This window comes from Aquarana catesbeiana, linkage group LG03 (genome assembly GCF_042186555.1).
Source record: "Aquarana catesbeiana isolate 2022-GZ linkage group LG03, ASM4218655v1, whole genome shotgun sequence".
NCBI lineage: Eukaryota > Metazoa > Chordata > Amphibia > Anura > Ranidae > Aquarana > Aquarana catesbeiana.
In genome coordinates this window covers 602,005,084-602,020,227 of record NC_133326.1, presented here as the reverse complement: position 1 = coordinate 602,020,227, position 15,144 = coordinate 602,005,084, and the positions used below count along the sequence as shown (strand labels likewise).

Sequence of the window (15,144 nt, the reverse complement as noted above, 5' to 3'; positions counted from 1 at the left end):
AATGGAAACCCAGTCTGGGTTTCTCCTATGCAGGCAACATAGGAAGAAACAGGGTAGCCTCCAAGGATGCCTGCATCAGCGCTTTCATGACTGTATAACACACAGACACCTTGAAACACAACATCTAAGTCATAAAGAGTGTATTTCCAGTAAGTACACACCAAAGTATTGATTAACACATTCACCAAACTCTATACTTATGTCCCCTTGAGGGCAATATAATTAATTCTCCATTTGGTAGTTTTCTATCGGATTTTATTCACAATATTTCACATATGGGAATATAAGGGTAATGACCTTGTTATTCTGGTCCTCTGTCACTCATTCTTTAGACATGAGATTTGATAAAAACTCATTTTATTAAATACCTCACTGGGCTAGTTTAGGCCCTCAGATTGATATTCTGGTGGGTCCTGCCCAATTAGGAACAAGTTTATTTTAGCGCCACACTTTATTTTTTATTTCTGTCCTACGATTTGTCTGATTGTGGTGTTGGCAGCTTTTTATACATTGTTTGGGATTGGCGCAATATTATTTTACATTTTTTTTTGCCAAAGTATCATCGCAGCATTTAACCAAACTTGTCAGGTGACATTCACATTTTTTACCTTTTTCCTAATTTTTATCATTGTATTTCCCACAGAGATATAGAAATGCTTCATGTTGTGGTCACATGTCAAAGAAATGCTTCATTTAGTGGTTACAGGTCATAGAAATGCCATTGGAATTCCTTACTTAAAGTGACTCTATCACGTGAGGATGGGGGCTGCCATTGCAGGCTTCCCTCCAAAAATGCTAAATGCATGACTTTAGTGTGTTTCAGACACAGTTCCTGAACAGTGAAGCTCTAAACAGGTGTCAGAACAGTTTCAGATCTACTGATTTCTATACCTGTTCAAAGTTAGCAAGGCAAACAGCGTTGAAATGTCAGGGAACATTCTCAAAGTAGAGTTTAGTAATGCCAGCCACCAATAATCTCTAATTACAGCGTCCCTTTAATGATTGTAGAGGTAGGCTACCTATAAGCATTTAGTGACGACCGTCTGTTAATCTGGGCATAATGAAAAAGGATTAAGAGATGATTGTATATCTATCTGCAGTCTCAGCAGACATCCTATGGCCAACCGATATCAGAAAGGGAGGAATGGGATTGATCATTTGGAATGTAATTTCTCAAACCATTACAAAAATTTAACAAGATAGGTTCTTGAAGGTTATTTTGGTAATCGGACAGAAAAAAAAAGAAAAAAAACCTGGCTGTATGTGACCAGCTTTAGCCTTACCGAGACCCTGTCATGTAATCAAAGCCTTTCAATAATCTATATACACCTGTAAAGAAGAGGCTGAATACTTGCCTTTCTTAATGTCCGTGCCATTTAATAATGCTCCAGAGCAGCCTCTTCTGTACAGGTATCTGCTTTAATGAAAGCCTTTAATTGTGTGGCAGGTTCTCTTTTTTTTTTTTTTTTAACAGAAAGGATGGCAGGTTCTCTTTAAACTGTCTACAGACACTAGAGGGCAGTCAGGCGCATATGCATCTGTGCTGTCCAAAGCAGATGACAGCAGAGGACAAAAGGGAAAAGGGTGCCTGTACAGCAATGCTTTTACCTCCCTCAATTAAATGAACACAGTATACCTTTGAAGTTGTAAAATGAACATAAAAGATTCAATGTAGGCAGAATACAAAAGCTGGAAAACATGGCAGAATTATACATTAATACAATATTTAATAACATAGAATGCAGAGTATTACCAGGACCTGCTAAGATAATACAATACAGCAACAACACATAGAAAAGCATAATGCATATGATATTTTTAGCTCTTTGTGGCATTTGCTTTATACGGAGTAAAAATTGATTTTTTATTCACTTAAAGTATTGCTACACAAAGAAGATACATTGACTGCATCATCAATAAGAGAAGAGCAGCACCATCTAAGTGCAGTAATAAGGATACTTTAATTCCCAATAGTAAAATAACATTCACAGGATAAAAAAATAAGTCAGCGCTTGTATTAAAATGTGAAGAGTTCATCCTATCGCTCTATGGGGAGGACTGGCTACAGCATGTGGAGATGTCCCTCCGGTCAAGGCTGCGTTGGTGGCTCCCAGCGCTTCCTGGTCCACGGGTACACTCTGGAGAGGACAGCCAATGTCATTTGTGAGTGTCAGGTGGAGCTGTGCGGTGTGCGCGTTCCAAGCATGCGTGCTCCTTCGTCAGGCCCTAGAGCAGATGAACTCTTCACATTTTAACACAAGTGCTGACATCCTTTTTATCCTGTGAGTATTATTTTACTATTGAGAATGAAAGTATCCTTATTACTGCACTTAGATGGCGCTGCTCTTCTTGGTCTTGTCTCTGCAGTGTTTCTTCTAGCTCTTACATGAGCCTGCAGCCATCTTAAGCCAGCAGTTCATTTTAGATTTCGGGTTTGTTATTGAACTTTCACAAGTACTGCCTGGGCTTATTCCATCCAGCGCTGTTATTGACTGCATCATGCACATTATATTTACAGTTCATATTCATATATTAATTTTTCTTAAGCTTTTTTGACTCAAAAGCTCAGTTCATAGCTTTGTTAAACTGAAATTCATTTTAATGGTGAGAGATGGAATAGAATAAGCAGTAGTAAACCGCACTTTTCTTTTTTTAAACCCTTCAAGACAATTGCATTCTGTGCTAGTATACATCGCATACTAGCACATTATGAAAGGCTTACCTTAGAATGAAGCCCTCCAGCCTTGCGCTGTCGCCGCTAACAAGGCTTCCTTCATTACCCGGCCTTCATTCCGGTTGCGCGTCCTCCAGCTGTCTGATTAGAGAGCCGTGGTCTGTGACTCCCACGCATGTGGTACGACCAAAGGGAAAGCATGGGTTTGCTGTCCCTTCAGAGCGCATGCCCTGGTGACATCACCGGCTGCATACAGTGTGACTATCTCCTAAACAGTGCAGGTTTAGGAAATATTCACTGTACCTACAGCTAGGACTTATTATAGGCTTACATGTAGGTACAAGTAAAAAAAAAAAAAAAAAAAAAAAAAAAAAAAAAAAAAAAAGGTTTACTCCCACTTTAAGGTGGTGATGAAGTAACACTTTAGGCTTAAAGAGGAAGTAAACTCCCCTCTTGTGTTTGTACCTGTAGGTAAGCCTATAATAGGGCTTATCTATAGGTAATGTAAGTATCTCCTAAACTTGGACCGTTTAGGAGATATTTACTGTATACTGGGCGATTACATCATTGGCGCATGCGCTCTGAAGGAACGGCTGCACGTGCCATGACCAGCGGCACCCGACGTCATCGCGGCTCTGACCAATTACATCGTCGAAGCCCGCGAACTCGGAAGAAACAATGGGAAAGATGTTAGTGGTGTGCGGGCGCCGCTGGAGGGATTCGTTCTACTGCAGTGGTTCTCAACCTCACTAGTGCCGTGACCCCTTGATAAAATTTCCCAAGTTGTGGAGACCTCCAACTGTAAAATTATTTTCATAGCGTGGGTTGTCAGAACCCAAGGCAAGACAAGTAATTTGCGTCCCTAACCCCAATTTAGCACTCCCTGAGTCCCCGAGTAACACTCATACAGTATTAAAACCCTTATGGTACATTTTAGGATGTACCACTCTCTCTCTTTGTTCTCCATTCTTTCCCTTTTATCTCTCTCTATCCTAATTTCTTGTTTTTTTTCCCCCATCCCTCTTTCTAGCCATCTTTCTTGTTCTTTCTCTTATTCTTTCTCTCCCTTTTTCTTTGTTCCTCCCCCTCTTTTCCTCTCCCTTCCATGTATTCTCTATTTTTATTCCTTCTCTTACTTCTTGGTGGGGGGGGGTGGGGGGAATGGGATGAGTGGCAGTGCTGGGGGGAGTTCTGATCAGCCAACTAAGGTGCTCTTGATCAAGGTCATCTGCTGATCTGAGAACTGTAGTGGGGACCTTTAATGGCAACTATAATCACAGGTAGTGTTACTCAATGTGTCTGCGACTTTGTGGTGTCTCGTAGCAGTGACACCTATGCCGAAATCAGGAGCTAGGGTCTCCTCCAGCCCCTCCCACTTCACATTCCTCACCAGTCAGCTGACTTCTAGTCTCTGCCCCCCAGTCATGCCGTGAACTGAATGGGCGGCTGCGAAGAGACTGAGTAACTCCTGTAGGTGGCAGTATAACCCTATGGTCGAGAATAAGAAGAGTGGTGTCTGTCAATGAACGCAAGAGAAATGTAATATACTGCAGCTTATCAATCCTTAAGGCAGAACTAAACTCTGACATGCATTAGCTCCAACGGTCCGATGCCCACAAGGTCCCTCACAGGCATCTTCTCCCCGGCTTCTCTGGGTGCCAGTTTTTGGTCATTTTTATTCGTCAGTGTGGGGTGGCTTAACTCCTGCACCGGAGTTGTGTCATTCTGGCACACAGGCACAGTGCCAGAATGTATATGGAGCTGCGCATGCGCAGCTCAGTGTGCATTCTAAGAAAGACTACAAGCCGAACAGGCAGGTAGGTAGGTTTACACATTTACACATAATATGGTGGTACATTTTGAAAATATTCAAAATATGGATTACCCACATCACAGCGGAAGAGAATGTTGAGACAAGTTTGGAGGATCTCGTATATAGATGAAAGTAAAGACAACTTACACTGGCCTCCAGGTCCTCCGTTTTATTCCTTAGTTGGTCGAGGTTTTCTCCCCGAGCCAGGATTCGCTCCACATTTTCAGACATGATGTTCTTTACCCCTTCAACCTCACTCTGGAGATCCCTCACACGGTCGTTGCCCACTGGGGCAGCCATCCCTGGCGTCTCCTAATAATGGAGAAACAGGAATAAGATTAGACACGCAAACAACACAGATACTACATTAAAAAATAAAATAAAATAGAGGATTTCATGTATCACTAGTTGAGGTAACCTCCACACATTGGTGGAAACATCTTGTGGTTTGCCAGGAATTTTTTCTTTTGGTTCCATTGGAACCAATAACATCACTGAGGCTATAAACTGTATCTTGATGTACAGATAAGCGCCATTCACATATGCATTGGTTCTGCCAGCAATATGGTTGGTTCCAATGTCTTATGAGCATGAATGCTCATCTGACAACCCTCCTGATTTTCCAAGGAATACAAAACATAAGAGGCAGCGGTTACCTCTTCTCCCATCACTCTCCATTTTCTTATAGGGTCAAATTGACAGTACTCATAGCTTATCACGGAGGCATTAAAATAAACCTGTGCTTAATATTTACACATTTATATATAAAATACCTGCTTAAAAGCCTACCTGATACCGAACCTGATAATGATCCTCTCTAATTTAGGTTCTCTTTGTTACTGGGGCCTGACTTTTCTGACTTAACTAAGCCACACCCCAAGCTACTGGCCCCTATGCTCCCCATGTCATTTGTTGGAAGCAATAGATGTATTTGTCCTCCGAACACTGCAACGTATTTATTACCTTTTTCTCCAGTTTGGAAATTAAATTAAAAAGGAATAAATGGCAGACTAATATTCATCTGAGTAGGCTCAACTTAATAGCTCACAATATACAAGCTTTTGGTAAAAGAGCCCTCCAGCCACCACAGACCTCACAGGGCGTCATGACAAGTCAGAAATGAGGAAGGAACATACATGTCAAAGAACGAGATCTGTGAAAAACACTATTTCAACTGAAGCGTAACAGAAAGGATGCAAGACTGTTGACAAATCATTGGCAACAATTTGTACTGTGAATGTTAATGCCTGATAAGACACTTCCAAAGATACTATAGCCCTGATAGAAACATACAATTATCTAGTAAAGGTGCCTACAGATATTAGAGAATGTTCACTACCATGAAAGGGAGTGATTACATGTTGAGAAAAGCTGGCTGGAATGGTTTTTCCTTGCTAACCAACATTTATTTTCAAAAGGCCAGCCTCCTCAGCAGTCCCCTTTCTTCATCCATTGGCACAAAGGTGCAAAGTGAGGGAAATGCCCACTTAGATATGTGTCACTGGAACAAGTGTTCCCATTGGAAGATTCACCTCTATGGGTCTTCTGGTGACAACTCAAAATTTTGGATTTTTCTTTACTTTAAGGCTGGCCATACATTATACAATTTTCTTGTACAACTTTCCTTTAGATTTACCAAAACCATATAATATAAGGTCAAACCTAAACACTTTCAATTTGTATGCAATCAGGCAGGCCCTTGCACTACATAGTTGAAGGTAAATCTAAAGAAAATTGAATAGGAAAATTGTATGGTGTATGGCCAGCTTTAGTTCCAGTGGTCATCAAAACATTTAGAGAGTAAGAAGTCTTAACCAGTGGCGGCTGGTGTTTTCTTTTGGGGGGGTCCCCCCCCAGAGGACAGTCAGGACATCAAAGCCCCACACTTACCCTATCTTTGAAGCGGGCGGGCAGCTTTCTTCCTCCTTACCATGATGTGGATCACCGTGGCTTCCGCCGTGCATCCCCCTCCTACTAGGCATCCAATAGGATCACCTGACCTTTCAGCCAATCGGGTATCAGACGCTTCCTGATTGGCAGAGAGGCGATTTAGGGTTAGAAAAGTGAATATTCATTTGCTTTTCTAACACACCTGGGTGGGCTCCGATCACAATGCTCTGCACCATGAGTCCACCCTATTTTGAAGCCTATTAGAGCCTATGGCTCTAATCAGGTGATTAAAAAAACACCCATCCGATGTAATTCATGCGCCCAGCGTCCTGAAAGGGGCCGGATACATGAATAGGGGGTGTTGGCCGTGGCCGTGACTAAACTAATGCTATGTGTGAATCTATCCATTACTCATATAGGGGGTGGCATGGATAGATGGGGCGGTGCCGTGCGCCCTTAATGGATGGGCCAGCTCTGGTCTTAACACTATAGGGATTAAAGAATAAAAAATAAATAAAAAAAAGCAGGGTTTGTAAAAAGCATTGCACCAGGGATTAGCAGATCGCTGGTGCCATGCAGGTCTCCTGCAGATCTTTCCGTGTATCTGTGTTCCCATAGATCCCATACTGGCAAGCTGATACCCTGACAGAAAGTATTAATGAACTACTACAGCTCTTCACAGCACTGTGTGAATGAATAAGGAGGCCATGTGGGTGGAGCCCCGTGCGGCCGCGCCGATTTAAAAAAAGTGACAGCTAGTTTGGGGAACTTCTCCCTGTGCTGCTGTAGCAGGGAGGGGGAAATCGGGCAGCGGCAGCATCATTGGGAACATGTTACATTCAACCTAAGGGCCATTTCACACCAGATGCAGTTCCCTGTGCTTTTTTTCCTGCACTAAAAATGCATGCAGTGTTTTCCATGTGCTCCAATGGCTCTAGTTCACACCAGTGCAGTCAGTTCCAGTTTCTGCACCAGAAACTGACTGCACTGATGTGAACTAGAGCCATTGGAATACATTGTGCATGCATTTTTAGTGCGGAAAAAAAGAGCACAGAACTGCATATGGTGTAAATTAGCAAAACCGGTTGAAACATGTACCATGTTCCCAAAGGTGAACTTATCCTTTAATGCTTTGTAACATCCTATGAAGCATGTGAAATCAATGGAAGCTTTAACCCCCTGATCACTGAAGCCTGGACACCCAGACAATGTCAGTTAGTTGACTGGTGAGAGAGTTGTTGGTTGACTAATTTTCCTACTGAAATAATTTGTGCATTTTTAAAATCATTTTTAGGCCTTTTTTTTTCTTAAAGGACATATAAGGCTTTTATCTGATTCATTGTTTTAAATAAATACCCTGCATGAGATTTTTTATTATAAGCTGGCAAATGAAAAAAAAAAAAAGAAAAAAGTGAACGAAATGCATTTATGGTTATTTTACACATACCTGTTTTTTAATCAAATGTTTTAAAAGTAATTTATTTACACCATGTAATGCTTTATAACTTTCTATCTTCTTCTTTCTGCACAGTGCTGTCTGCAGTCTTGAGAAGCTTGTAAACAAATTTCCAGCAAGCGTCATGATTGGCTATCATCATAATCATATGATCCGAAACAATGCTGACTGGTTCCCGAGACGCCATGATATATAGAACCAGTGCGCGTTCTTAGTTCCCATTATGCAGAAATGAATGGTCCTGGCTCATAGCTCTCATGGTGCAGGGAGCTGTGCCCGATGAGGTTTATCTGCAGATGCCATGTGGTTGTGGGGAAAAAAAAGAGTCTAAAAGGTGCCCAAAGAGTTCTGGGGGCAATGGGACGCACAAACATTTTCTCACCACCCTCGAAAACTTTAGTTTGCCAGCAGGTCTATAAAACAAAAATGATGGACTCAGCCAAACCTTCCTGTTCTTGTGATTGGGGGCAGATGAGATTATCTTTGGGGGGGATGGGTTAGTAATAGTAATCAGGAAGAATCTAACTAGCCTGATTGACTGTCATTCCTTGACTGCGATCAGCTGGGTTGAAGACCTCCTACAGAAACAAGATTGTGAGTCATCCCAGGCAAGTGCTTCCACTCCCAGAGCAGATACTGGAACTTGCAGCAATATTTGCTAACATGCACCTAGTCATATTTGTGGTCAAACTGTCACAGAACAAACAATTGCAGCAATCGTGCAACATATTGACAGTGTGTGTGATGCAAGACTGATTGCTATAGACAAACAGTGATATAAAATGTAACCCATTGTTCTTTAGAGCTTCTATCACAGTTCAGTTTTCTGCCATACATGAAATGAATAATGATGTATATGTCAGGAGAAGGTTCTTTGATCAAGTAGAAGCATGCACTCTATAATGTAACAAATGCCTGACACAGATCAGCCCCCTTCTGCAGAGTAGAAGTAGTCAGTCACTGGTCTATGCTAACAAGTTTAATTAAAAAATAATGTGAAATATTATATATATTCTGTTATTCTAGCCACTACAATACATTTATAAGGCTTTATGAGCTTTTACGTATGCTTAAAGTGTTACCAAACCCAGGACCCTGCATTCACTATATATGGTCTCCCACAGTACACAGTACACGGTAATGCAATTAGTTTAGTAAATATAAACTGCTAAATACCTTTTCTCATCAGCAGTATATAGCAGCCTTGTGACCAACCAGTGTCCGGCCGAGCACTGGTTAAAGCTTGTAGGAGGGGTTTTCATTCTGCTCCAACTGTCCTATGAGGCTGCAGGACGCCTGACCCTCTGTGAGGACAATGCTGATTAGCCCTGTGCTGGTCACATGCACCCTCCCACAAAAAAATAAAAAATAAACTCTCTATAAATACACACCAAACTGAGCATGTGCAGAGTGCCTCCTAGGCCTCTGTATGATCAGGAGATGGATTGGGGACAGTGGAAGAAGGGGAGGATCACAGAAGACAGGATCAGTCTTTTTACACAATGCGGAGGATTAACCATTTAGGTTTCACAGTGAGTATAACAAGCATGCTAGACTGATTTTACGGTTGTGTGTTTTTTACACCCATGTGCATGAGGCCTAATACTTATTTTTCTAGGGATTGGTAAGTCATATCTCTAGTCTCTTAAAAAACGACTTCTAGTGACACTAGTATGGTGGATCCATGACCTCCGCTGGCTTTGTGTTTCCTCCTACCAACCACTACATCACTACTGAGTCCTGAAGTGACATAGCAGCCAAAGTGAGGAACTACAGTGGAAATAGGATACCAGGAATCCAACACACAGAGACACACATAGCTCTTAATGGAGCGCATAGCTTTGATTCATCGCCACCCGGAAGAAAGGTATTAAACTTCATTTGCAGGGTGATAATATTTTTTAATTCTTTTACTGCAGCGACAGGGTCACTTTATTGGTACTGAGAGGCCCATTTTAAAGGAAAATTGTCAGGTGCAAAACAGAGGCTGCCACTGCTGACTGCTTCTGAAAATTCATGTTGCATGGCTGTGATGCCAACCCCCTTACATCAATAATAACTTTTCTCTGACCTTCCTGAACTACATACTTGACTTGGATCAGTGACACAAAGATAAATTCCAGGTATGGACATTTTATAGATAGTTGATTAGCCCGGCTGGAGCCAATGTAACTGTGCATACATCAAACTTGGACAATGCCCCTGAAGACTGATTGGAGGAGGTGGAGAACATGACATCACTCACTGACCTGCTTCTCCACCTTGTCCAATCAGAGAATGCTTTGCATTCATTCAGAAAATGCAAAGCATTCCCTGAATGGCTCTCAAGCCGAGCAGTTGACCTCCTGTGTTCACAATGCTTTAGGTTGGATGCTCAGCACAGGACCCGGAATCAAGTGGAGCAGCAATTGTTCACTTCAGTGATTGCCACCTTCCAGGTATGGAATACACATAGTTGCACTGATTCAAGCTGGAGCACTGTAATTGTGTATAAAATATCCATACCTGGTATTCTTCTTTAAGGATATCTTAACTGAACAAGCTGAAGTTAGAAGCCGATTGGCTACCATGCACAGCCGCACCAGATTCTGAGTGCACCCGCTTTAGTAAATCTACTCTAGCTGCTTTTCATTAGGCCCCTTTCACACCAGCAGACTGATCGGGTCCGCCAGTCCGTTTTTCAGGCAGACCCAACCATTGGCCTCTCCATGGGGAGGCTAATGTAAACGGACATGTTACCGTTTATACCCGCCTGCATCCAATCTGGGCCACCAAAAACAGATGAATGGGTATCGTTCCCCGTCCGTCTAGCGGATCAGGTGACAGACGGATGGGAACAGACAGGCGGTCTGTTTCCATCCGAGCACCCCATAGAGAACAGTGGGCTGTGTCTGCGTCTGCTCTGCATAGCAGAGCAGAAATTGACCTGTCATCTTCCTGCTCAGCGGGAATCAGCAGACAGATCCACTTGACAGAGTCCACACCGAGTGAAAGGGGCCTTACACACTTGGTAAGGAATGAACCTTTTTAGTAGAAATATAGGTTTGGAATTTTTAAAGACATTCCACTGGGTTACTGGAATTCTGGATCAATGGGCAACGGTAGATGTTTCAGCAAAGACTCAACACACTAAAGTCAGTATCTGTTATTCAGGCAAAACAAGTTCTCCAACTAATAAAGTCAGACAGTGGCACGTGTGGAGGAAGTCATTCAGCATTGTAAAAGTGCTTCTTTTAATACCAATGTCCATAGTCATGACAGCAGCACAACCTGGGCAGATTCCAAACAATCTCATGTCTATGGTGCGAGGTAAAACTTTTATTTTCAGTTTTGGATATGGATTAGACCCTCTGTCAAGTGTTTATTGCTGCCCCCACTGTGATCACCTTAATTTACCCTCATTTTCTGTTGCGTCTCCAGGACAGGAAGTGGAAGGACATTTCCCCTGCATGACATAAACAGCAAACCTACTGAGGTTCTTTTTCCTGCCTTACTATGTCTCAAACAAAAACAAAAAAAGGGTTGGCTACACATACACCTAACCTAAACCAGAGCATTGGTGCTCAAATGTGCGATGTACTGGTCAGATTGCACCTGCATGTCTAAACACCCTTCACCGTCCATCTGCAACCTGAATAAAAATGGGTTGTCCAGTTTGATTTGTTTATAATTTAGCATAAAGGCAGATAACATTCTGCTTGAAGTTCTGCACATCTTGGTCCACACAGTTCTCCTCAGCAGAGTTCAGGAGAAAGGGACAGTTGTCCAGAGATGGCCGATGATCAGGGGACAAACAGTAGATTAGCTGCACACAGTGCAATATTCACAGCTGAGAAGACAGATTTCAACACCCGTACATGTAGGTATCTAATGGTGCCCACCCAGACACGGGGCTCTTTGCCTGGTCTGCCCAATAACAGGTGAGTCAAACAGTCTTCTTGCTAAGCTAAAATTTAAAGCAGTCCTTACAGTCCACTTATTCAACCTGGGCTTCTTCCCCCTGTAAAAAATTGCTACCTAGGAGTAAAAGTTAGACTATATACTCACCTTACCCCTAATCTTCTGCCCACAGTACCTAGAGGAGGGTGTTGCCATCCTCTTTCCACCAAGATCCTGATTCCTGGGGATTGCAGCCCAAAACTAATTAGAAGATGCACTTACACTGGACTGGAGTGTCTTCTTGCGAGATTTGGGGTACTAATCATTGCAAAGCTTGCCAGAAGAGTAGTGATGTCACACCCTGCAACATGGAAGACGGGGATAAGATCTATAAAAAGAGGAGCTCCAGACTCCCCTCAAAAAATTTAAAGTCAGCAGCTACAAATACTGTAGCTGCTGACTTTTAATGAGAGGATACTTACCTGTCCAAGGATCCAGCGATGTCCTCACCCAAACCGATTCTTCAATTGGCTTCGGGTGCAGGCGCTGGCATCTCTAGTAAGGGAAACAGGAAGTGAAGTCTTGCGGCTTCACAGGTGGTTTCCTACTGCACATGTGTGAGCCGTGCTGCACTTTATGAAAGGTCCTGTAGTCTTCTGGGACCTGTGATGTGTCCCAGAAGACTGCGGGGAAAGGAGGGAGGAGGGGGGAGGGAGGAGGGGGGAGGGGGGAGGGGGGTGAAATTCTGGCTTAGATGGCTGTGGCAATCTGAGCCAGAGGTGGGAATGGGTAAAAAAAAAAAAAAAAAAAAAAAAACTGTCAAAACCAGGTACCCGCTCCCCCCTCCAAAATGTGTCAAATGTGGCAGTGGAGGGGAGGAAGGTGCAAACAAGCGTAACTTTCCCTTTTGGGTGGAGCTCCGCTTTAACTTTCTGTACAGGAACATCTTAAACCTTACAAGCAGATCTTGCACCTTACCGTAAGATTTGTTTTAATTAAAGACTGAACAGATATAGTACACCGGCAGGATGGTAAGAGATGATCTGACAGCTTGTAGGCAGGTGCAGTCTGTTTCCTCCACTGCAGATGGCACTCATACGCAGTGGCAGTGCAGAGGAAGTCAAGAGGTACATGGTTCCTCTATGGTTTCCTGAGTCACTGGGGCAGCGTTGGATGCCATCTTAGGTGTGGCAGAGTCTATTTAAGACCCTGGCTCCTGGGTTGGGCACACATTCTGCGTGTGGGTAGTGTATGGACTGGTCACCTGTTTGTTAGGGACAGTATTTGCGGTAGGGAAAGGTTCTAGATGAGTCCAGACAGACGCTGTTAGTTTGGCTGAAACCTGCTCTGCTACTCCATTATAAAACCATTATAGTTTCCTTTTAGGTTTTCATGGTAGTGACCAACGTGCATCCACTAGAAACAATCCATCTTCGCAGAAGTAGCTCTGTTGTCCGTGGGGTTTTCTCAAAAAAGCTCTAAATCTAGGTGGTACAGATTTCTTGTTCGTGAGGCTGATTTAGACATCAGCTTGTGTGTGAGTGCAATGTGGTGCAGCTGCAATAACACACACTCAGTCTAGGTGCAATAATGGAGCATGTATTATTGTAAAGGAAAAACAGTTCACAACAAGCCCGGTGGAGGGAGGCCCAAGTGGGAATACTCACGACCAACAGAACTACTTCTAAAAACAAGGTGGATTGTTTCCAGTGGGTGGACGTTGATCACTACCATGACAACCTAAAAGGAAACTATAATGGTTTTATAATTATGTTTTTAAACTGTTGTATTTCTATTTTCTTTACTATATGTATACAATCTTTGTTTTTTTACAAATAAACATTTAATACATGAAAATGTATTCGAATAGCACTATGGAAAATCTAAGCAGACAGCACAGCAGTAGCAGCCTGCCATGAGGTTTGCTTTGACAGAATGAAATCCTGGCCTGCCAGGATTACAGTAAGGAAAGTCATTCGATCAATTCACCTTGAGCTACTAAGCTCTGTAAACAGGGTTTTTAATTGCATAAAAAGGGGCTAAGGAGTCCATAACAAAAAATGAGTCTAAAGCTCCACCAGTTGGATCAGAAAAAGAAGAATTAAAATATAAAATTGTAATATCTGACTAATCAAAAACACTTTTTTTTTTTTTTAAATCCTGACCATAATACATAAAGAAAATGATAAAAACAACCAAGCATACACTTACAAGAACATGTACTTGCTTCTACACACGGAAGAGATCATAGAAACACTGTACTAATTCCTAGAATTCCAATAATTCCTACAGACTTCTACATCAGTTGAAAATTAGTATGCAATAGTTTACCAATTAGTATGCAATTGGTTGACCAAAACATTGTTTTTTTTAATTTTCATAATGCTGAACACTGTAAATTATATAAAAAGAAAATTTAAAACAACAAATAATACATTTACAAGAACATTCTGTACTTGCTACTACGCACAGAAGAGATACGTACTAATTCCTAGAATTCCATTAATCCCTACAGATATCCACATTAAAAGGTTACAGCTTCCCCAACAATTTATTAGGAAATCTTAGTGCCAGACTCTACATGTTGCTGCTGTACAAACCTAAAAATGTATATATCCCCAAATAGAGACAAACACAAATTTAATTTCTACTGAAATCATGTACCTGCCTAAAAGCGCACACACACTGGTTGTATAGGGATCACCACAAATGGTATTCAGTCTGATTATATCAGTCACTTCTATTACAATTTAAGTTGTTGGAAACAAACGTAATCAAAAATATATGTTAAAAATTAAAAAACTAGGGTTGCACCAATACCAGTTTCGGTATTTGCGCGAATATTTGTACTCGCACAAATGCTCCCGATACCAAATACGATACCTGGTAATGAAGAGGCAGTGTTGCTTACAACCAGAAGTCAGTGGGCAGAGAGTGCTGAGCGGATGCCCAGAACACAACAGTATACAGTACCTCCCAACTTTTGAACTTCAGAATGAGGGACACTTGAGGAAGGAAGTAACTTTGCATAGCGTGACGGGGCAAAACATGGGCGTGGCCAAACTCTTGACAGTGGGAGGAGCTTAAGGGGCATCATTAAACAAAACTCAAACTTCCTTGTACCTATACAATATGCTTTTATTATTGTTCTACAAGCAAGAGTCTCAGGGATACATAGAAATCACAGCACATTCATTTAAAAATATGGGATAAAAGGGTGCAGAGTTCTGGGATGAGCTACGTACAGAGTGCAGGGTTCTGGGATGAGCTACGTACAGAGTGCAGGGTTCTGGGATGAGCTACGTACAGAGTGCAGGGTTCTGGGATGAGCTACGTACAGAGTGCAGGGTTCTGGGATGAGCTACGTACAGAGTGCAGGGTTCTGGGATGAGCTACGTACAGAGTGCAGGGTTCTGGGATGAGCTATGTACA

At 42.2% G+C, this 15,144-nt stretch overlaps 1 protein-coding gene across 1 annotated transcript in view; it reads right to left on the bottom strand.

The window, feature by feature from the left end:
- VAMP8 (vesicle associated membrane protein 8) overlaps nucleotides 1-15,144 on the bottom strand; it is a 56,089-nt gene that overhangs the window by 3,555 nt on the left and 37,390 nt on the right. The window contains exon 2 of the mRNA XM_073622089.1: nucleotides 4,635-4,799. Within this exon, the coding sequence (XP_073478190.1) occupies nucleotides 4,635-4,799 (165 nt within the window). The remainder of the gene's footprint in view (nucleotides 1-4,634; nucleotides 4,800-15,144) is intronic.